This window comes from Bidens hawaiensis, unplaced genomic scaffold (genome assembly GCF_021521415.1).
Source record: "Bidens hawaiensis isolate Kalapana, Puna unplaced genomic scaffold, B.hawaiensis_p1.1 tig00041620_1, whole genome shotgun sequence".
Classification (NCBI taxonomy): Eukaryota; Viridiplantae; Streptophyta; class Magnoliopsida; order Asterales; family Asteraceae; genus Bidens; species Bidens hawaiensis.
The window spans coordinates 155542-180378 of record NW_027497352.1 but is presented as its reverse complement, the minus strand read 5'-3'; the positions used below and the strand labels follow the sequence as shown (position 1 = coordinate 180378).

General features: G+C 35.6%; 3 protein-coding genes across 3 annotated transcripts; 2 read left to right on the top strand and 1 right to left on the bottom strand.

Annotated features, from left to right (window-relative positions):
* Positions 1–4422: 4422 nt before the first annotated feature.
* LOC143593010 (exonuclease 1-like) lies at positions 4423–13821 on the bottom strand. Its single transcript, XM_077072762.1, has 10 exons — positions 13411–13821; positions 7870–7989; positions 7329–7590; positions 7025–7234; positions 6055–6230; positions 5838–5910; positions 5637–5760; positions 5071–5528; positions 4884–4935; positions 4423–4806 (listed from the first exon to the last, which is right to left on the bottom strand). The coding sequence occupies exons 1-10, from the start codon at positions 13569–13571 to the stop codon at positions 4514–4516; spliced, it is 1929 nt and encodes a 642-aa protein (XP_076928877.1). The 5' UTR covers positions 13572–13821; the 3' UTR covers positions 4423–4513.
* A 1334-nt stretch (positions 13822–15155) lies between these two features.
* On the top strand, positions 15156–19497 carry LOC143593021 (protein TORMOZ EMBRYO DEFECTIVE-like). The gene is made up of 13 exons (XM_077072771.1): positions 15156–15480; positions 16151–16333; positions 16423–16572; positions 16646–16845; positions 16939–17227; positions 17310–17444; positions 17534–17652; positions 17722–18125; positions 18226–18302; positions 18398–18517; positions 18604–18734; positions 18812–18986; positions 19080–19497. The coding sequence occupies exons 1-13, from the start codon at positions 15178–15180 to the stop codon at positions 19392–19394; spliced, it is 2601 nt and encodes an 866-aa protein (XP_076928886.1). The 5' UTR covers positions 15156–15177; the 3' UTR covers positions 19395–19497.
* A 1211-nt stretch (positions 19498–20708) lies between these two features.
* Positions 20709–23793, top strand: LOC143593009 (transcription factor GTE9-like). Its single transcript, XM_077072761.1, has 5 exons — positions 20709–20773; positions 22132–22915; positions 22984–23047; positions 23137–23255; positions 23343–23793. The coding sequence occupies exons 2-5, from the start codon at positions 22133–22135 to the stop codon at positions 23547–23549; spliced, it is 1173 nt and encodes a 390-aa protein (XP_076928876.1). The 5' UTR covers positions 20709–20773; position 22132; the 3' UTR covers positions 23550–23793.
* Positions 23794–24837: the final 1044 nt, after the last annotated feature.

Below are 24837 nucleotides of genomic sequence, written 5' to 3'. Positions count from 1 at the left end.
AAGGACAACCATGATTGTACTCATCAGGCAACCTTCCAGAAGGTATCTTTTAAGGAATAAAGAATGTGCTGATGTTGACAGCTGCCAATGAAGGGTGGACAACTCAGCAAAGCCCATGTGCCACCACGTGATGGCACATGGGTCAGGTGAAATACCTTGGTCAGAGAATAATCAATGAAAAAGCACCAGGTGTCCTAAGTACACGTGGCGCGAAGCAATAGGAGGAGGCCAAAAAGGCCCTAATTGGGTCTGAGCCCAATCATTGGAAACCCTAATACTATAAATACCACATCACCTCCACAGCTGGAGGCAGGCAGAAAAATATACTCTAAATCCTTTACTCATTTTCACATCTTAATTATCTTCTCCTACAATACCTGATTCTCACACCGGAGGGTTACCCCAAAGAGGACCCCTCTGTCCCTTTCTGAGGGGTAAGCTCATGGTGCTGCTCGTTTTGTAGGTAGAAGAACTCGTATCTCGGAAAACCATCGGTGTTATAGCATACTCGTACCCGAGGAACGTTGATCGTATACAAGTAAGTCAATACACGCTTCTTCATCTATATAAAAGTATGCATCTCTCTGACTCTCAAGATACAATAGGCGAAACAATTAGATATATTGTCACTATCGAGACCAAAATTTCACTTAGAAGATGTATTTTAACGTTTTTAATTTTCTTTTTCTGGTTTGTTAAAATTGTAGGAAGCTTGTTATCAAGAGAAAACCCCTAATCATTTAATAGTATTAAAATAAATTAAATTGTATTAAATTAACAAGCCACTATCAGGAAAACTACGATATGAAACAAAACTCAGCCACATGATATACATGAGGGTTAGTATCAAACCGATATTAGAGAAGATGTGTGCAACTCATCACCATTAGGGTTTGTATCAAACCGAATTAACAACCAATAACCAAGTTAACCGAACCTAGTATTGTAACGATGGGTCGGTATTGACATTTTTTTTTGAAAACCAATATTAACGAGTTGGTTTTGGTTATTCATATTTCCATAAACTGACCCATGAGTTAGTAAACCATGGTTAACCGACCCGACCCGACCCGACCCACTACTTTTAAACCAATCCATAACTAAAGATTTAGTAAAAGTTTTATTTGGGTGGGATTCTTTCAAGACGTTGAATATTTGTTATTAATACGTGGACTATAGAATTATTTAATGCTACGTGATATGTATAAAATGTCAAATGGTAAAGCTCAAATTATTTGATTATGACCAGATCCAGTTCCTAGTTAATTGACCCATAAACAAAGCAAATCAACTTGTAACACCTATTAATCATAACCGACTTATCCATGCCCAATGGTTATCATTCTTTGATTAACCATAATTCGGTTATGGTTATTGTTATAGGCCAAAACCGCAAAAACCGACCTATACACAACCCTAATCGTTACATACGATATAATTTTCCAAAAAAAAAAAGTCATGACTACGAATCATTGTTACAATTTATTCAACTTGCAAAACTCCTAAATCTTATAAGTATTAATGGACAAAAAAAATGAATCCATGTGGGCACTGCAACAGGTGAATATGAAGTTATCGAAGTTGACAAGAACCCAATGATGAGAAGATGCGATCTTCATACGTGCAATCTTCGCTTACTTGATCCATTAGTTGTCTATCCATCAACTTTCTTGGCAGAGAAGGCTATAGTTATAAATTTTGAACAAATTCGCTCACGATGTATTATAACATATTGTGACGTTTTGCTTTTGAACTCTCTTAGATAGTTATGTGTTGCAAGATGGTGGTGGAATCAAAGAGGAGTGAATGGATACAAGTTTTTTGTTTAGAAAAACAATTTTGCCCCTCATATGTTAAAGTTAGCTTAAAGAATCAAGACCGCAAATAAATTTAAATGTTATTCATTCGTTCAAAATTATAACTTTAGACTGAAAGAGCTATGAGACGTAAATGATATGGACCAAGAAAGCCCATTACCCGGAAAGAAAACAAAATACCTAACTTTGCCTAAGTACCCGATTACATTAAATTAAATCTACGGTCATTGTCAACTTTTATAGCCCCTAAAGATTGGACCACCGATGAGTTTGATTGGTTACATCAACCAATGATGAAACTCAAAAGTCTTTTAAGTTCTGAACTATCCATGATTACAAAAGTCTAAATAATATTCTAAAAGTAAAACCCTACAAACTTATCCAAAACTTAGATCATAATGTCACAAAGGAACATCAATTGGAACCATGTTTGAGGTATATATAGATATAATAAAAATAGTCATGATTCTCGAAATCAAGACAAACTAGTCATTTTTGCATAATCAAAATCAAGTAGGGTTCGGTTTCATATTTGTTCTAACGGTTCTAGTTTTGGGGTTCTGTTGTGGGGTTGACTAGCCATCTTTGCGGAACTAGGACCCAAGAACCATCTTAATGTAAAACTCAGAACGGACCCTAATTAGCAAACTGGTTGGACTATACGATTCTTAAGATTTAGTTCCTAGGTACTCACGGTTCGAACCATATTTTGCTCATTCGTATAATAAAATACTAACTAATTATCTTCGTGTTTATTTTTAGTTTCATGTTTAAGTTTGGAGTTATTTAATTATGACTTTGTGTTGGAGAATTGGATTATGACATCTTATTAATTACATTAATAGTAATCAACTTTGAAAGTTGTTCCAATCAGGTCACTGATAAAAACTTTTGTTCTAATCAGGTCACTGAACTTTTATTTTTGTTCCAATCCTAGATATTTTACCTGGATAGCAGGTAATTTAGGTTTTTTTTAATTTTTCAATGTTTTTACATTGCACAATAACTTTTAAAGATTGCAAAAATTAGTAAAAATGCGAAATATAATTTTAAATTTCCGAAAATCTGCAAAAAAAGTTCGGAAAATTGAGGTTCGGGTTAGAACGGGTCAAGGTCAGAATGGGTCAAAACCGGTTTCGGGTCATTTTTTTTTGAACCAACGAATCAGCGCGTTTTCAACACGTTACAGCTCGTTTATGCGTTTTTTTCAGTTCGTTTCAGCATCTAACAACTCGTTTAAGCGACTTTTTAGTTCGTTTCAGCACGTAACAGCTCGTTTAAGCGGTTTTTCAGTTCGTTTCAGCACTTAACAGCTCGTTTAAGCGATTTTTCAGTTCGTTTCAGCACCTACAGCTCGTTTAAGCGGTTTTTCAGTTCGTTTCAGCACGTAACATCTCGTTTAAGCGATTTTTCAATTCGTTTCAACACCTAACAACTTGTTTCAGCACCAAATCGCTTAAACGAGCTGTTAGGTGCTGAAACGAGCTGTTACGTGCTGAAACAAACTGAAAAACCGCTTAAACAAGCTGTTAGGTGCTGAAATGAACTGAAAAATCGCTTAAACGAGCTGTTAGGTGCTGAAACGAACTGAAAAATCGCTTAAACGAGCTGTTAGGTGCTGAAACGAACTAAAAAGTCGCTTAAACGAGCTGTAGGTGCTGAAACGAACTGAAAAATCGCATAAATGAGCTGTTAGGTGTTGAAACGAACTGAAAAACTCGATTAAACGAGCTGTAACGTGTTGCAAACGCGCTGATTCGTTGGTTCAAAAAAAACCGTCCCGAAACCCGTTTTGACCCGTTCCGACCTTGACCCGTTCTAACCCGAACCTCAATTTTCCAAACTTTTTTTTGCAAATTTTCAGAATTTTAAAATTATATTAAAAAAAAAACTAGATTACCTGCTATCCAGGTAAAATATATAGGATTGGAACAAAAATAAAAGTTCAGTGACCTGATTGAAACAAAAGTTTTTATCGGTGACCTAATTGGAACAACTTTCAAAGTTAGTTACTATTTTATAGAGTAAACCCGTATCTATATTATGTAGTTTTCTAATCACTTAAAAAGCTAAGTTGAGGTTATTATATAGTTTTTTTGTGGTTAAAAGTTGTTGCTATAAATCATTACGTATATTAATTCTTTGTGGTCCAAGCAAGTGATCAACCAACATAACATGTTAAATGTGTCATATGGCGAAATAGGTCATTTTCATTTCTATAATATTCTTTCTGTCAATTTATAGGTTAAATAGTTGACGAATCATATTGAAGATAACTTTATGGTAAAAAACAAGTTGATATATGTTTATTTTTATAACTAACTAAAGAGAGAAATAAAATAAGAGTTGATATTATTAAAATAAAAAAAGCCTAACATATTTTCTCATTTTTCACTAAAAAGTCTCTTTAACATAGTTGTGCATTATCAAAGTCTCTAAACATGTAAAAAAGACTCAAAAAAGTCACAACCATTTTTTCTTTTTCCTTTTCTTAATTTTATAAGTCCGTACACTTGCAGAGGTACGGATTATACCGTTAATAACGAACATGTCCAAATAACCTGATAAACAGTAACTCGTACAAAAATAACTACAAAGGTTAACCTTATCCCTTTACATTCAACGAAAAGGCGTTAAAATTTGCTCATTTTGCCTACAAATAATTCGACAACACATGTTTCAAGTACACAGATGATTTATGGTCTTCGTGACGGTAATCGCTTAGTTGGATTGTAAGCAAACTTGCTTATGTCATCAATGGAAGATGAGTTTTTCGTGAAGGTGTTTTGTATGTCCTTAAGTGGAGCCCGTAGCCCGCTTGCACGAGAACCAGTTGAATTGCATTTGAAAGATGATATAACAGACATAAATTTCTCCATTGATTTCTCGGCTATTTCTGAATATTTTCCCAAATGTGAAATATTACATCCAAATTTCTCTTCGTCTATTGTTTCTTGTATTTCATCATCAACATCTAAATCGCATACACCTAAGATAAAAAAAACAATATTTTAATGATAACCATAACATAATATTTAACAAATACTATTTTTTAAAAAAGGTTACCTTGATTAGCAGGAGATTGATTTGCCCTCATGTATTTTTTGTTCAGATTGTCCTGTTCAAATAACCATGAAAGTAATTAGTAATGCTATAACTCAAACGACACACTTTGACTTTTAAAGTCAAACCCGATACATGAATCAATATGCCGCATCTTATAATATATGGACGGAGAAAAAAAACTGCTTACATTCTGAACACTTTCATCAACATTGGAAAACTTTCTTTTCATGGTTAAACCTTCATTTGTGTTTTCTTGATTTTCATGCATAAAGTAACGACTTTTATGTGACTTTGTGTTCTGTACTCTAGCTTTGACCTCAACTGGACCCGAAACAGTTACGGGTTCACAACTAGCAGTAGTGTTCTCGCTTGCAATGTTGACTTCATTACTTTCTTCTGAACTTTTGTGCTGAAAATAACGACTTCTCACCACAACGGGCTTCTTTTGCACTCTTGTTTTGATTTCACTCCCATCTAGTAAAGAATCAGGTTCCGACTCCTTTTGTAAAGCAACACATGCATGTATCGTATGCTTTGCGTGTTGTACATTTTCTTCACTTAAGTCAACTTGAGTAATTTCATTTGTGGGATTTGGTGAAACTCGAGGAGCCTTGAATTTTCTCTTTGCTTCAAGGGATGCAAAACCTTTAAGCATTAAGGATAACAAGAACATAAACATAAATACTTTGATTTAATCATTTTAATGTCAAATGTGTTGATTTAAACGAAAAAAAGCAATATATTTTAGGATACAGAAGTAGTTGGTCAAAAGATTTTTCTGTGCAGGCAAGTCCAGTTTCTTGTTTGCAGCCTCGGGTTTGAAGCTTTTAAGATTGTATGTTTCATCAAGCACGGGTCCGTCTTTAACACACTCTCCCTGTTTCTCAAGCAAAGATAAACAAAATACACAAGTTGGTACAAGAAAAAAAAAAGAAAATTAAAAACTAAAAATACCTGGATTGGCAATTTGGTAAAAGGATTAATATCTCCACTTGCTATGCCTTTGGCTAGATTTTGGGGTATCAATGTGTGTTTTGGTTAAGGAACAACGAAATATAAAATATACATATGTTTAGCATATTCTGACTAAAACCTTTCATGTGGTATTAGTATCTAAAAAGTTAACGTAAACTTAGAAAGGCGTTATATGATAATAGTAATGCAAGGATATGGTCCTAAAAAATCTAAATCTTCTTCAATATTGTCAGAAAAATTTGATAAATAAACAATATCTTCCGTGACGGGATCGTAAACACGTTGATGTTGGAAAGTCATTATTGCTTTCCTAAATGATTCTTCATAGATCGGTGGAACAATAATGCCACTAAACTTCAAGTGCTTAATCACCTGCATTTTAGATATTTGAATTTTGAGCTTATAATCTTCCAAAAGGAAATAACCAATAAAGTTAGCATTAAAAAAAGAAAAAGAGAACTTAAAATCATAACTTTCATATGACACAACTAGAGATAGCAATTTAACTAGGGTTGTAAACGAACCGACTCGAGCCAAGTTGGGCTTGAGCTAGAGCTCGAACTTAAACGAGCCGGCTGAGCATGTTTATTTTATCGAGCTGAAAAGTTGAGCTTGAGCTCAGATCATCAAAAAAGCTTGAGCCAGCTTGTGGCTCGTCAAGCTGGCTCATTGATTTTTTTACACATTGATATATTAATATTCAACTTTTTTTTACATACACATAATACAAAACTTATAAACTGAAGAATATATAACATTATATTTATTATATTTGTTTTGCTTTTATTTTTATTAAGACCGACAGACAGATTCAAAATATTGTATGTATTATTTTTTTCAATATTTTTTATATGTTACTATTATTATTCATACATTTAAATTTAGGGTTTAATGCATAAACCTCCTAAAGTCATTATAATCAAAGAATTACATAACTCTTTGAAAAAATAAAGTTCACAAATTGAGACCCCAATTATTTGTAAAATTAACAATTTTTTACACAAAGTGTTTCAAGTCAGCCCAACATGGCCTGTACAAATAAATAACCGTTATTGACATAACCGATTTGAGCCAATCACCCAAACCGCTCATTTTTCACAATAAAATGGTAAACAGTCAGATTAAGAATGCACATTTCAAGATAAAAACATTTATCTGTAACGCACCTTGTCGTAGCCTTTGAATTTCTTTATTAACGCATGAGCTTTTTTCAAGCCCATTCCAGGCAAAGACTGCAAATAATCACAGCCACTAAGTATGCACATTTCAAGAATCATTTGCTTGGTAAAACCAGTGAAATTAAGTTCTTTGTTATTTTGTAGTTTTGAGTACTGAAATTCAACACCTTGCCCGTATTTGTCCATCTTGTAGATGATCTGTGTGGAAAAAGTTCAACAAAGTGTCACACACTATATATAAACATGTAACAAAACAATAAAAAATAATTGTTAAAGCAAATCATGAACTTACTCTTGGGCAACCAAATGGTATTAAATCTGAGTCTTCGGTAATGACAGCATCAACATGCTTGCTAAGGGCCAAAAATGTCATTTGAGCATCAGCCTCGTACGGAGCGACAACATATGAAATATTTTCTTTTTTCAACACCTGAATTAGTTCATATGCAATTTCGGGTGATATATCTACTGCTTTTTGATAGCATTCATAAGCTGCTGATGCATTTCCACATGACTCGTGTTCGATTGCACGGGCCAGATTTTCCTTTCTTGACCTGTGCTTGAAACACACACACACACACATGTTGACAGCATTGTAAGCCTCATATAAACAGTAAACAGCATGTATATCGTCATCTAGATGTAATGATTTATGCATTCAAATATGTGTTTACCTTCTCAAAACTATTATGAATTCAAGACTTTATAACAAATAGTTCAATTTAAAAATACAAAAGGTATACCATATAAAGATCCATACAATTGACTTATCAAACTAACACAAACATATGATTAGAGACAGATCCCTAGATAATATTGAGTAAAAAGTATACCTTGCACGTTTAATCTCTTGCTCGTTCTTCATCGGTAAATGACCACCATCAAAGACTAAAATAGGTTTAACGCCATAATGCCGCAACAAATTCACTCGATGCATACAATAGTTGACATGCCTAACAAGTTTAAGACACAAATGTAAGTAACATAATAAAGAATTTTCTTCCAGGTCTTTGAGTGAAAACTGTTGATTATATTGTTTCTATTTGTCACAAATGCATTTATTCGAACCCATTATCCCAAAATGCAACCAGATTCCAGAGAATATTGAAATAGTAAATGATAAACTTTTTTGTGTAATTTCACAAGATACTGCATTTTTAGAGTTTTGTTTCAGGTTCACTTGTTGACATACCCGTTTGTGTTTGGCCTAGCTTTTATTTTTTAGCTTATGCTTATATTTTAAAGTAGCTTATAGCTTATTTTCTATTGTTTGATAAGCTCTTTATAAGTGTTTGGATTAGCTTATATTCTACAAGTTAATTATATGTCTTAATAAGTTGTTAAATCCACCATTCTTTGATTTGTTACATTAACAAGTTGCTTCAATATTATTAATCCACCACCATTTGAGGGCAAATGAGTAACTTACCCCCTTAAACAAATAAGCTTCTTCAAATTAGCTTATAAGCATAAGCTAAAAAGCTAAACCAAACACCAAGTTAAGCTTATTTTGTAAAAAAAAAAAACTATAAGCTTTGTTAAAAAAGCTAGGCCAAACACCCTCAAAACAAATTAACTGCATTGTTTAAAAATCATTAAAGCAGACTAAAACCCTATAAATGCATTTCTAAATTCCAATCACTGACATTTGCATAAACAAATGAAACCAAATCCTTCAAAAGCTTTGGACAGTAACATGCAGAACTAATAGCAGGTAAACACAGCCATAAACTGGAAACTAAAAGCCCAATTGAAGCTTCTTTCTAAGACTGGAATACCCATTAAAACAAATGGGTCATATTAAAATGCAGTAAATGGTAAACTTTTGCTCATTTGTTAAAATACACAATTACCCATTTAACAAATTAACAACATTTGTTAAAATTGAAAAACAGTAAAGAATGATGAGAGAAAAACTAAAGAGAGAAAGTAAGTATTTCATTAATTGTGTTTTGATTGATTTACAATGAATAACAAGACTCTCTATATATAACTAACTCTAAGAGTTAGTTAGACCTGTAACAACTCAAAGTCAACTGTAACAAACTCATGGTCAACAACAGAATACTCTCTAATATGCCCCCTCAAGCTAAACGGGCGCAGCAACGTGAAGCTTGGACCTCAAAGTGTCAAAACGATTAAATGACAGCCCTTTAGTCAGAACATCAGCTAGCTGAGATACAGTAGGAACAAAGCGAACACAAAGAGTTTGCGCCAAAACCATATCACGAATAAAATGCAAATCAATCTCGATGTGTTTCGTTCGCTGATGAAACACGGGATTGGCTGCTAAATATGTAGCCCCAAGATTATCACACCAAAGGGTCGGTGAACATGATAATGGAATGTGAAGCTCTCGTAAAACATATGTAATCCAACAAAGCTCAGCAGCTGTGTGAGCTAAAGCTCGATACTCGGCCTCCGTGCTAGAACGAGCAACAGTATGTTGTTTTTTGGAACTCCAACTAATGAGGTTGGGACCAAGAAAAACACAATAGCCAGTGGTAGAACGACGATCATCAGGACAACCAGCCCAATCGGCATCAGAATAAGCATGAATATCAAAACTAGAAGCTCGTTGAAAACTCAAACCATGAGAAATAGTACCCTTTAGGTACCGTAAAATACGCTTGACAGCACCCCAATGACGATCAGTAGGTTTCTGAAGAAACTGAGAAACCTTGCTGACAGCATATGCAATCTCAGGACGAGTCAAGACTAAGTACTGTAATGCACCAACTGTACTCCTATATAAAGTAGGATTTTCAAGAGGAATCCCAGAATAACGAGACAATTGTTGTCCTGAAGAGACCGGAGTAGACAAAGGTCGGCATTCAGTAAGACCGGTACGGTGTAACAAGTCATGTAAATAACGCTGCTGTGACAAATGTAGAACATCATCTGAAAAAGTGGCCTGAACACCTAGAAAATATGACAATTTTCCCAGATCTTTGAGTGCAAACTGGAAGTGTAAGCGCTCAATCAAATCTCTCATAAAGCCGGAGCAACTCCCGGTGATAATAATGTCATCAACATAGACCAATACATAGCACATAGTCGTGTCACGACTATAGACAAATAATGAGGTATCCGAAATACATTGAGTAAAACCCAAAGAAATAAGTGCAGAAGATAGCTAGGAAAACCAAGCACGAGGCGCCTGCTTAAGGCCATATAGAGCCTTCTGCAACAAACAAACATGATGAGGTCGATCAGAGTCAACAAATCCAGGAGGCTGAGACATGTAAACTGTCTCCGATAAGTCACCGTGAAGAAAGGCATTGTTGACATCAACCTGACGAATATCCCAACCTTGAGAAAAAGCAACAAATAGAACAAGACGTATAGTAGTAGGTTTAACCACAGGACTAAACGTCTCAGTGTAATCAATACCCTCAGTCTGATTAAAGCCCTTGGCAACAAGTCGGGCTTTATAACGACTAACAGTCCCATCAGGATTGTGTTTGATCCTGTAAACCCACTTACAACCAACAATATTGGCGTAGGCAGGAGCGGGAACCAAGACCCAAGTTTGGTTTGAGTGCAAGGCTGCAATCTCAGAACGCATCGCATCCCACCAAACATGCCACTTCTGAGCCTGACGAAAGGTGGATGGCTCGGTAGGAGTAGTACAAGCATGAAAAAGAACATGATTAGGAAAGTGTCGAGGTTGGCGAGTATGATCACGAGAACGGGTGACCATAGGATGAGATGGGGGTGGGGGTGGGGGTGGTGGTGGAGGAGGAGAAGAAGGAGGAGGAGGAGAAATAGAAGAAACAGCAGGAGAAGTGAATGATAAAGGAGGGGACTGGGAAGATGGATGAAGTGAAGAAGAATGAGAAGTGGAAGAGATTGTAGGAGTAGCATATGACGATATGGGAGGAAAAATAGGAAATGAAAAGGGAACATGAGGAGAGATGTCAGAAGAAGATGTAGAAGTGGGAATAGAAAAGATGGACTCATGAAAGGTAACATGTCGAGAGATAAATGTGCGACATGTAGAGGGATCATAACAAAGATAACCTCGATTATCAGAAGCATAGCCAAGAAATAAACATGGAGTGGATTTAGGTGAGAGCTTATCCGCTCGTATATTGCCAAGAAACGGATAACACAAACACCCAAAAGTACGAAGAATAGAGTAATCAGGACGAGATCCAAAGAGAATTTCATAAGGCGAAGAGTGATGTAAAACGAGAGAGGGTAAACGATTAATAAGAAACGTTGCTGTAGCAAAAGCATCATACCAGAATTTTTGTGGCAGCTGAGCATGAAATAGTAAGGCACGAGCTGTCTCAGATAAGTGGCGGTTTTTCCGCTCGGCAACCCCATTTTGTTGGGGTGTGTAAGGACAAGATATGCGATAAGCAATTCCAGCATCAGCAAAATATTTGGCCATGTAACCATGAATAAGCTCGGGAGCACCATCACAATGTAAGTATTTAATACGACAGGAAAATAGATTCTCAACAAGAGGTTTGACATCAAAAACAATCAACCGCTTGAGAGCGGTTAGTCAAAGGATACATCCACGTAAACCGACTAAAGTCATCAATGAACGTAATATAATAACGATAGCCCATACGAGATATAGTGGGTGAAGGCCCCCAAATGTCACAATGTAAAATATGCAAAGGTGCAGTGGAATGAGATACAACAGAAGTAAATGGTTTTCGAGTTGCTTTAGAAATACTACAAGAATTACAATTTTTATTCAACACTTTAGAAGACAAATGTAAACAAGAAAGACGTGAAAGCACGTAATCTGATGGATGTCCCAAGCGAAAGTGCCATAAATCCCGAGAGGTGGAAAATGTAGCCGATAGTGAATAGAGTTGATAAGGACTATGAGGCATGCGGTGGAGGACATCCCCTGCTAATGTCTGAATAGAAAGACCAAAATGTGAGAATATAATAGCAATAGGATGATCAATAACAAGTTGAGTAATTGATAAAAGATTTTTGGTTAAAGCTGGAACAACAAGAACATTTTTAAGAAGTAAAATACGATGAGATAAGCGCAGGAAAGAATGACCAATATGTGAAATAACGAGCGCCGTACCGTTACCAACAATAACGCGCTCTGAACATGTGTAAGGAACTGCACCATGTACCATAGAAATGTCAGAAGTCATGTGGGCGCTTGCACCATAATCCGGAATCCAAGACTCAACCTTGTGACACATATCTGATAATGTTGCCGAATACCCATGATGAGAGTTATTAGCTGTAACCCAATTTTGAAAGTGTGCTGATCCAAACTGTGATGCATCAACAAAAGGATTTGAGCTAGATGGGCCCAAAATGCCTTGATTTAGATTTGGGTTTGAGGGATAAGTTGGGCCTAAGGAAAATTGGTTGTAACCAGGTGCCGATTGTGGTGAAATGACATGCGAGTCAACAGTTTGACCTGAATAAGATGAATGTGGATCAATTGCTGAATAAAGGCCGAAATTAGGGGTAAATTGATTAGCAAAATTAGCCGAGTGCGATCGCCCACCGCCATACGACAGCGAATCTCCGCCATTCCATGACGAACCACGGCCTCCTGACACATAATTGCTTTGCCGACCACCGTACGACGGCGAATCTCCGCCATTCCATGACGAACCACGGCCTCCTAACACATAATTGCTTTGCCAACCACCGCGATTACTAAGAAAACGGCCACCGATATTTCCTCTCCACTGATGTCCACCGCTATAGGTAACACCTCCATTACCACGACCTTGAGACGGCGGTGCATATCGGAAATAACACTGTCGAGCATGATGACCGGATTTGGAGCAGATTTGACAAACAGTTTGTGTTTCCTGATTAACACTAGAAGACTGATGCGGTGGTCGTATATTCATGGCCGCCATCGCAACAATTGGAGGAGTTTTAAACATTGATTGTTGCTTCATACGAGCCTCATGTGCAAGCAATTTAGCTCTTAATTGAGTGAAACTCGGTCTTGAATCATTGTTTTCAATATTCGTGACAAAAGGTTCAAACTGTAGATCAAGACCTTGGATGATTTGATGAATTAAATGTGATTCAGAGAGTGAATCACCAACAGCATGTAATGAATCAATCAGGTACTTTGCCTCATTACAGTACTCGGTAATTGATCTTCCATTTTGTTTTATTAGATGAAATTGTGTACGAAATTGATTTTGCTTAGCAAATAGTTGTTGTGAAAATGACTCTTCAAGATTTTTCCACAGTTCTGCAGATGTAGACATACCTCTTGAACAAAACACTTACACCCACGAGACAAATATTAATAAAACGTATAAAAACATGAACAAAACCCAAAAAATGCATTTCTTGAAGAAATCAGACAAAACAAACAAAACCCATTATGCATATTAACGCAAGAAGAAGATTACTTGTTAGTGGGTTGAGATTTGCAGAGCTCTTTACTGCAAGAAAGAGCTCCTTTATGCAGCCAAGAGTAGGTGTCAACGGCGACTGAACAGCCTTCAAGATCCTTGATATGAATCGGACCCATGATTGATTTCAGTAGAGGAAGAAAACCCTGAATACCCATTTGATTAATTGATTGATTGATTCAAGAACAATTGTTGCTGGTAAAAGTGAAAGTAAAACCCTAATTTGTCGTATGAAGTGGAAATGATTGATTTATTTGTTTAATTATCCCCAATTTTAGAGGGAGAAATGAAGATGGCGGGAACAATTTGTTGGGTTAATTGAATATGATGGTATTGTAGTTTTGCTCCCTTAGGTTATTGGAAATTATGTTTGCGGTCCTCTTCGTTGATGTACAAAGCGAATAATCGAGTCGTGGCCAATGAACCGAGAAAACCGATGGATATGTGTATCCAACGGTTTGGTTTTAATATGATCGAATATTTTAGTTAGGCTATGTTTATTATCATTTGAAAGGCTGATTTAATTGAACTGAACTAATCAAGTATGTAACTGACGGTCGAATAACCAGGTTACATATGTTGATATGTAAGACAATTATCTGTACTATAAGAGTTATTAAGAAGATTTTTATCTCTTTTAAAAAGTCCCAAGTTTCAAATCGAACATGGTGCTTTGGTTGGGTTGATCAAAGTGGTCGTGTTTTACAATTGAGTTTTGTTAGTTCAATTCCTTTCTTTCCTTTTTACTAACATTCTAGCTCTGTGTTAGAATTTAAGAAATATTCATAAACATGACCGATATACATAACTTTGTATAACTAAAAAAATAAATAAGAAACATGCAGTTTAAGTTTCAAAAATTTAAACTCTACCAACTGTAGTAAATTATGAATTGAATTTCAAACTAGCCAGTTGGTTGATTTTTTTGGTTTAGGTGGTTTGTTCAATTTTGACGAAGTGTAGACAATATAATTTACATATATGTAACTAAGTATATGAAAGGCCATGGATAAAAATGACCTTATTTAAAGTAAGACAATTTAAGTAAGGTCGTTATATTCAAATACCACCCACATGGTGTGTTAACAACTACATATGGTTCGTATAGGGGCTATACGAGTCGTATAACCCTCACATGACTAACTAATGTACATATGACAACTTTTCCAGTCTATACGGATCGTATAGCCCCTATACGAGCCGTCTAGACTTATATGGTGTCCAAATTGGAAATAACCTATGCCTTAACTAAAAAGTTGTAGATGGATTAGAATGAAGGACCAGGCCGTTACCGAGTTTTTAAACCCCATGCTTTAATTCGTTAACGATGGCAAATCATAGGGACCGAAAACAGTAATTCACTATTTAGATTTCTTTTCGATTTTTTGTTTTTTAGGCAAAATAATAACGATTTGACTTTTCAATTTTCAAACGACATAGTTAAACCCTAGCCGCTATTAGCCTCCATCTTCTCGTTATTCAAGCGACTGCACCGACCACGTTGTCGGCTAGACAAGCTTAAGCTTAAGGTTATTTGATGCTTCGTATGTAATATGTTGATACTTGTTTCATAATCTTATTAATACGTTTTTTGTTCAACAAATTTATTGGAATATTGAAACCAATTTTTTTAAGTTTTTGCCATTAGGGTTATACTATACTGCTAACTGTAAGATGAATATTATTCATTTGTTGAAGTTAATTGTAAAAGGTTAGATTTTTAACTTGTTTAGTTTATACAGAAACAACCAACCAACCAAAACTATGGCTTCAGTCACACTGAAAAAGAACTACCGGTGTGCCCAGTCTCTGCAACAGTTTTACTCAGGCGGGCCGTATGCGGTGGCGTCCGATGAATCGTTTATCGCTTGTGCGTGTAACGACACCATTAAAATAGTTGATTTGTTGAATGCTTCAATTAAGTTCACCATTGAAAATGCTGGTGATTCAGAAGATGTTACAGCTATTGCTCTTAGCCCTGATGACAAGTTCTTGTTTTCCGCTGGGCATAACCGTATGATTAAGGTTTGGGATTTGTCCAATCTTAAGCGCCCGCGTTCTTGGAAGGTATGTTTGCGTTTTGTTTCATTGTCAGTTGTTACTAATTGTTCACATGACCCGAACCAGATTAGGCAGCCCATAGCGGGCAAGAAAAGTGAGATTTTTGGGGGGGAGAAATTCTTGTCACCTATTTGCGTGTGTGTTTATATTATTATTATTATGTGTGCGTGTGATATATATATGCGTCTACAACACCATTACACCCCAAAAGCAAAAACTTACCCTTTGCTGACTGGGCGTCACGTATCGCAATTCGCCCCAATTTGTAGCTCCTCTACTACACATAGCCTTAAGAAAACAGGTCGAGTTCGGGTTGACCCGTATACCTGTTTAAGTATTTAAAAAAGGTTTTATAATTGTAATGTTATTTATGTTTTTTTCTGATTTTCAGTTTTCTGAAAATACACTTGTAATTTCCAATACATTTTCAAGAGTTTTTTAATAATTGTCATAAAAAAATCATGTTATATCAATTTTGTTTTTAATCTTTTTTTGGTAAATGGGTTTGACGGGTTGTGTTCAGGTCGACCCGAATTTACATGTGTGCGGGTTAGGGTCGAAATCTTTGACACGAATAATAATTTGGGTTCGGTTCAGATTGCACATTTCAACCCGTCAACCTGACACGATTGACACCCCTAGTTGTTACAATATTGAATCTTTTTGAGTTATGCAGGATCGCCAGGGTCTGGTAACGGCGATGGCATGTCACGCATCAGGTGGTTTGCTGGCAGCTGGTGGATCTGAGGGTAAAGTGCTTGTGTGGGACGTTGACGGTGAATTTTGTACTCATTTTTTCAAGGGTCATAACTCGGCTGTGACTAGTGTTATTTTCCATTCTGACCCGACTCGTTTGTTGGTATGATTTTATGCTTTACAGGCTTACAGCTATATGCTATCAACAAACACTTTATTTGATCATTGTTAGTAATTGTTTTTTTCTTTTAGCTTTTTTCTGGAAGTACTGATACTACTGTACGCGTATGGGATTTAACCCGCAAGAAATGTGTTGCAACTTTAGAAAGACATCAGTCAGATGTGACTAGCGTTGCAGTATCAGAAGATGGATGGACTCTGTTGAGCGGTGGCAGAGATCAGGTATTTTTTAACTTATTATTTTCTGTTATGGATTAATTAATTATTAGCTAATGCTTATATTGATAAATTTTAGGTTGTAAACTTGTGGAACCTTCGTGACTACAGCCTAATTAGGAGTGTACCTACCAGTGAAGCAATTGAAGCTTTATGTGTTATTGGTACAAAAACTTTATTTGCTTCTTGTCTGCAAAGCAAGAAAGCTGGTGACGAGTCAGCGTTTCAATTTCTGACTGTCGGTGAACATGGGATTGTACGGATATGGAATTCACATGGGTAATAACTAAAAACACATACTGAAATAATATTAATAATATTAATAACATGAACACCGTTATTTATATTCACAATCTATGATTTTGCAAGCAGTGCGGTCTGCGTGTTTCAGCAAGCATCTTCGGATGTTACAGTTATTAAAACCGATGAAAAGGGAGCTAAAAGAGGGTTCACATCGACTACGATGTTGCCATCTGGTCAACGGTTGTTATGTGCCACTGCTGACAATGATTTTCTGTTATATTCTCCAAACCAATCTCAAGAAGGAAGCTTTCAGTTGAATCTCGACAAAAGAGTTGTAGGATACAATGAGGAGATAGTCGATATGAAGTTTGTGGGCGAGGAAGAACAGTTTCTTGCTGTTGCTACAAGTGTTGAACAGGCAATTTACTTGTCGTTAGATGTTTGTTTTTCAGTATGAGATTTTATTGTTTATTTGTATTCTAATGTTTGCATTTTTGCAGGTACGAGTGTATGATCTTGGTTCCATGTCGTGCTCGTATGTGTTGTCGGGCCACACCGAGATTGTGTTATGTTTAGATACGTGTACAACAAGTTCTGGAAGAACGTTGATTGTAACCGGGAGCAAAGATAACACTGTGAGCTATTTTCTCATGCATTCAAGTGTAAATTTTTATCTCTTGGTGATTTTCATTAACTCACGGTTCAAGTTTGTCATAATTGATAGGTAAGATTATGGGACTCTAACAGTCGGTCTTGCATTGGAGTTGGAAAAGGTCACATGGGTGCGATTGGAGCCGTTGCTTTCGCAAAGAAATTACAGAAATTTTTTGTTAGTGGTAGTAGGTAAAGATTATTTTTTTTATGGTGGAGTTGTTTTATAAATATACTAATATATTTTCTTTTACGAATTAGTGATCAAACTCTGAAGTTATGGAGTTTAGATGACCTATCGGATGATATAAACGATAGTTTTAGTTTTAAAACTAAAGCAGCGACTGCAGCCCATGATAAGGACATTAATGCACTTGCGGTTGCACCAAACGACAGTCTTATTTGTAGTGGGTCCCAGGATCGTACCGCTCGTATCTGGAAGCTTCCAGATTTAAAACCTGGTGTTGTACTTAAAGGCCACAAACGAGGAATCTGGTCTGTAGAGTTTTCACCGGTTGATCAGTGTGTTATAACCGCCTCTGGAGACAAAACTATAAAGATTTGGGCCATATCAGACGGTTCTTGTTTAAAAACATTTGAAGGTCACACGGCTAGTGTTTTCAAAGTCCAGTTTATTTCTCGTGGTGCTCAGTTTGTTTCTTGTGGTAAGAAATCATTTTATTACGTTTCGTGAAAAACCGAAACTTTTCATTTCTGGCTGTTAGGATCCATAAAGATTATTATTATCATTACTTTTTTATGTAGGTGCTGATGGTTTGCTAAAGCTCTGGACTGTTAAGACAAACGAGTGTATCGCAACTTATGATCAACACGAGGACAAGGTTATAAATTGTTTTCACTTTATTTAACGTAAAATGAATCGATTTAGATATACTTTATTGCTAAATTCTCCAACCGGTCAACCATAAACGTTTAGGTGTGGGCGTTGACTGTGGGGAAGAAAACAGAAACGTTGGCGACAGGTGGCAGCGATGCGGTAATAAATCTATGGCATGATTCTACTGCTGCTGATAAAGAGGATGCATTCAAGAAAGAGGTAACATATTACATATTCGACATGTTTAATTAATCTTTTAATAATCAGATAACCATAATAAGGGATTTATTTATATGATTACGCAGGAGGAAAGTGCATTAAAAGGCCAAGAGCTAGAAAACGCTGTTGAAGATGGCGATTACACAAAAGCAATACGTCTTGCAGTCGAGCTTCGTAGACCACACAAAGTGTTCAAGTTATTCGGTGAACTTTGCAGGTTAATAATAACACGTATTTTTCATTTTCATACGATAACATTTATTTAACATTGTGTTAAAACATACATATTAACAGGAAGGAAGATGCCAAAAATAAAGTGAAAACAGCTCTCGATGTTCTTAGCAGTGACGAATACCGTTTATTATTAGAGTATGTCCGAGAATGGAATACGAAACCAAAGTTTTGTCACATTGCACAATTCGTGCTCCATCAGGTTTTCAGTATTCTTCCACCAACCGAGATAGTTGAGGTATTATTATTAACTAACCATATAACCGCTTTATTATATAATGACGTTTTTTTTATTTTTTTTATTTTTTAATCTTTGTTTGTTTGTTTAAAGATGAAAGGCGTTGGGGAGCTTCTAGAAGGACTGATACCGTATTCTCAGAGGCATTACAGCAGGATAGACAGATTGGAAAGGAGTACGTTCTTGTTAGATTACACGCTTAACGGGATGTCAGTTGTTGAACCTGAACCAGAACTGGAACTGGAACCGGAAACGGGTGTTGTAGATGATCCAAAGGACGCGTCTTTAATGGAGATCGAAGGGCAAGATCAAGAACCAGCTGGTGAAGATGACGGTTTAAAGAAACGGTCTTCGAAGAAAAGGAAGTCTCATAAATCGAATGGCGGAAGTAAGAAAATTAAAGCATAGTTGTTTTATTAATGTTGCAGCAGCATGTGTTGTTATATTTGGTGTTCTGGAATTTTGTTAGAGCTCCAGAATGACAATATATTTAAGGGTAGAGATAATCATTTCATATTTATGAGATTCCTTATTTTGTTTTTGTTTTTGAATGGTTTGTGTTTGCAAGTATATACTGAAACAGTGTAATGTTATATACTTTTTTTAATTTTGTCTGTTTAACCTAGAGGTGGCAATCTTGACCCAGTGTCGAAACATGGGTTGAGTAGGCCAGAAAATAAGTTGTGTGGTTTGATTTGGGTCACCTTAAATTCATCAACGGGCCAAAATGAGTCTCCTTAAATTTGTCAACGGGTTTAGTTAGGTTACCTTAATTTAGTCAATGGGTCAAAACGGGTTTAGTTCTACGAATAAGTATGGCTTAATAATAGTTAGGACTTGGAGTTGGTCGAATTTTGGAATTCTTTTATATCACTAGACCGGGTTTTTTACACCATGTCTCTTTTGCTAACTCTTTTACTTTTATTTTTCACCTAAAGAAACGAGTAGGCCTTAATGTCAATACTCCTCCAACTTTAAAAGTTTACTTGGCAAACATTAAAATTTAAATTTAGTGATCTAACAAATTAACAATTGACACCTAGTTGACTTAAACCATCGGTCTGTACCCAATTTAACTTAAGGGAAAATGATCAAAATGTTTATTTGACCGTTCAATATAGACAAAATGTTCATTTAACCAAATTTCCTAACATCCACCTTAAAACTCGTTGACCCGCTCACTTTTTGATCATTACTCGATGAGACTTCTAACTAACCATAATTTGCTACTTGTTCAAAAAGTAACGTCTGAAGCAAAAAAAAAAAAAAAAAAAAAAAAAAAAAAAATTCTCACCAGAAGCCAAAATGTCTTGGCGGGTCCCCAAAATACATCTTGTCATACGCATAGTAATTCTGTTGACTCCAAGCGACCCGACAATTTTTGACGCTTGGCGTATTCTAGTTAGTTAAAAATCCCATCGAGCAATGATTAAAAAGCAATCAGATAGACGAGTTTTATTATTTACAATAGATATTATGAGAATTAGTTGGTTAAAAATGCACATTTTATCGACATTGACAAGTCAAATTACCATTTTAGTTAATTCGTTTCCAAGTCTTAAAACCGTAAATTAGCAAGTAATCTAGGGGTAATCTCGACAACTCCATATTATTATTCTTAGAATAATCCGACCCGAACACTAATACTACTACTACTACTAATAATAATAATAATAATAATAATAATAATAATAATATTCTCGTAGAGGTTTGATATTCAATCGTCACTATTTACTCTTTCGGTCTTTACCGCTACAACCGGAAGAACAACCAGCCGTCTGCTTAAGGTATTCGATTATTAAAACTCTAATTCTTTTAATTCATTCCATTAATTATCTGTTACGTCTTACTGCTAAATCCCAATTAACGGTTTTCGTTATTCAATTGCGTAAAAAAAATTAGGGTTTTTTTCAATTTGTCAACGGTTTCGATTTTCGAATCAACTTTTGTGTGATTTGTATCTAAAGTTTAATGGGTTTGTATTCTTTTAGTGCATGGATTTAATTTAGATCCGAATTTAGGGCTTTTGCTATTAGGGTTTAACAATTGCGTATCGGATAAAAAGGGGATTTTTTTAATATTATGTGTTTTAAGATATTATGATAATTAGGGTTTTATTATTAATTGGGTATGTATTATAATCCTGAGTTTAATTGAAATAACAGATTTTTATTTGTTGCTGATTAGGGCTTAGTTTTATTAATGATTTTGATTTGATTATGAACAATTTTAATGAATTTTTAAGTTAATTGTAGTGTTTATGTGTATTGTTACTAGGGTTTATCTACTTACTGTCATTGATTTAAGTAAATTTTTTGAATTTTTAATTTGTTGAATCAATTTTTATGTATTTTGGGGCTTTTGACAAGTTTCATGTCAAATTTATCGTACCTTTATGCAGTATTGTAAAAATTTCCGGTCGGCAGTTGGATACCGACTAGCGATCGGATTGGAGTATATATATATATATATGTGTGTGTGTGTTTGTGTGTATACAAAATTTTTTCAATTTTTTCTATATTTTAAAATTTTAGTGTTTTTGTTTATTGTACAAGGGCTTAATTATATCAATGGTTTCGATTTGATAATGAAAAGTTTAATGATTTTTCAGTTAATTGTAGTGTTGATGTTTATTGTTACTCGGGCCTATCAACTTTTCGTCGTTGATTGAAGTAAATTTTTTGAATTCACTTGGCTTTGAGTTTGTTGTTAGTCAATATTAATGTATGTTAGTTTTTGACAAAGTTAATGTTTAAAACTTGCTGGTCAGCGGTGGGATACCGACTAGCGATCGGATTGGAATTGTATGTGTGTATGTGTGTGTGTGTGTGCGTGTGTGTATGCATATACAAAATTTTTCACTATTTTATTTATAAGTTTTCAACTTATTAATCTGATTGGATTTATAAGTTTAATTTTTTCTAAATACTCTAAATATTTCGACCAAGAATTGACCAAATTTTGAACAATTTGGGCAGATTTGGATATGGTTTGACCGACTACTGATTTGTTGGTCCGATTAGGTAAAATCGAATTAGTAGCATACCAAATAACGATTAATCGGTGACTAATCACAATTTTTACAACCTGTGTTTATGACTGTGCATTTTAGGTATTGATTAGATAATAAGGTTTAAATTTGCAGGATGGTGAAAATTATATTACCGGGATCTAAGAAAAGGCAAGAACCACCGGAAACATTGGATGGTCCAAATAATAAAAAGCAGAAGATGGATAACAGTATCAAAACCGAGTGCAGAAAGATTCTGAAAACATTAATGGGCCACAAATTCGGGTTCATTTTCAACCAACCTGTGGACCCTATGGAGCTCGGGATTCCTGATTACTTCGAGATCATCACTCATCCCATGGATTTGGGGACAATAAGTAACAAGTTGGAGGATAATATCTATTCTGTTGCAGACTCATTTGCTGCTGACATCAGACTCACGTTTTCCAATGCCATGAGATATAACCCTCTGAAAAACGTTGTCCATTTAATGGCAAAGGAGTTGAATGATCTCTTCGACAGAAATTGGAAGCCTTTACAAGCAAAGATTATGAAACCGGTTAAAAAGGTTGCAGCGAAGGCACCAGAAAGCAAGACTGTTAAAAAACCGGTTGTTAATGTGGTGTTTAAAGTAAAGAAACCCGAAGATACAAGCAATGTTACAGCTAGCTCTGAGGTGAAACCGAAACCGAAACCGAAACCTCCAGTAACCTGTGAGGAAAGGATGAGGCTTAAGAAGGAGCTTATGGTGGCATTAAGAGGTGATTTGAGTGGACCGTTGCGTGGATTTTTAAGGAAATATGGTTTGATTTCCTTGAATAAAGAGAAGATTGAAAGTGTGTTTCGGCTGTTTGGTGATGATACTTTACAGGAATTGAAAAGAGTCATGAGAGAGTGTTTGGGTACAAGTATAGATAAGGTAAATAGCATTATCTCATGCTTTTATATGATTATACGGCTTGATATGAGTGTTAAAATGTAATTCAGGGGAATAATGATCGTGCAAAAACGCAGCCGACAAAGGAAACCATCGAAAGACAGAAACTTGAAGGTGAGGTTTTAATAATTTAGTTATTTTCGTTACAATTTTTTATGGGATTTATTGATTACTGAAAGTTCATGAAATGTGAGTGTTAACAGTAAAGTCAAATATTGAATCCCGAATCAAAGCTGCACGAGCTGCTAAAGAAGCCTTACTCGAGAGTGCAAAGTCAGATTTGCAAATGAGACGCGATAAAGAACGAGAAAGAGTAGAAAAGGTTTATTTTTTTAATTTTTTTTTAAATTAACAATCTTTAACACATGTGTTGTTGAGTGTTAACTTTTTTACTTTTTTATTTGTTCAGATGGAAAGAACTGTAACTATGGATGACAATCCAACGGTATTGATGGAGCTCGAGAAACTGTGCAAAAATTCGGGGATTAAAAACCCGTTGGAATTGATTGGGTTGCGTTTGAAGGAAGAACACTATTATGGGTATGACGAGTACATTGACGACGATGATGAAGGTGGTGTTAGCTTTGATGAGCTGGAGGATGGCGAGATATTTTGACATAGACTGATGTAGTTGCTACTAGCTACATATACTGATGTAGTTGTGAATTGAATCAGTTTTGCTGATACTTGTGTTTTTATGTGAAGTGTAAATGAGACCATATTTTATCTGGGATGATATGATGATTCCGTTCCGGTAGTGTTGTATGTATGGATGTATGTATATTATTCGTTAGATACAACCAATTTTAACATATGTAGCTATTGTACTAACTGTGTAACCTGTGTTATATAAGACTGGTATAAAGCTTTGTTGTGCTTAGTTTTATATAATCTTAATAAACGTCCAGTGGTCGGACGCTCAGTCATTATAACCTGGCTAGATATGTGGTAATGTGGTTTAGGTGATGTGATTTTAAAAGCATGCTTGGTTTGAATTATGAGCCATTTCGATCGATCCCTAGGAAGTACTTTAAGTTACCAAGATCCTTAGGTGTACTGAATTTTCTTCTTGTTATTGCCTACAATTATCACATCGTTGACATAAATCAAGGCTGCAACATAGACATTATTAGCTTTGTATATGAACAAGGAATGGTCGGCTTTTGACTGCCAATAACCGAGTTCAAGAAGAGCCGTCGTGAACTTGTGATACCAATTGTGAGAAGCTTGTTTTAAGCCGTATATCGATTTCCTTAACGGCACACTCTTGTTTCTTCTTTATTTGAGAACCCTTGGGGAATTTTCATGTAAACTTCCTCTTCCAAATCACCATGTAGGAAGGCTTGTTTACATCAAGTTGATGGATTATCCATCCCCGTTTGACGGCTACAACTAAAAGCGTTCGAACATCACCAATTTAGCAACCGGGGCAAATGTGTCGTGGTAATTAACACCCTCCATTTGTGTGGAGCCTTTGGCCACTAGCCTAGCCTTGTACCTCTTTCAACCTACCCATTTGGCTTATGTTTCACTTTGTATACCCATTTTGAGTCAATAATCAATATCCCTCTTTCCACTCGTAAGTTTTTGAATGTCCAAGTACCGTTTTGCTCAAGAGCATGTATTTCTTTTTTCATTTTTTCATTGCTTCCTTCCAATTCTCGTTTTATGCAGCTTGATAAAAATTCTTAGGCTCATCATGTGAATTGATTGCCATTAAGAAAGCTTTGTGAGAATCAGAGAATTTATCATACGAAATATAATGAGCTAAAGGATGTACCGTCGAGGTTTCTTGATTATTTGTGGGCTGTGTGGTCAATTGATGGCGGTAACTTTACCTCGTAATCATCAAGGTAACGTGGCCAATTCCGGTTTCTTTTATATCTAACCTCTTCAACAACTTG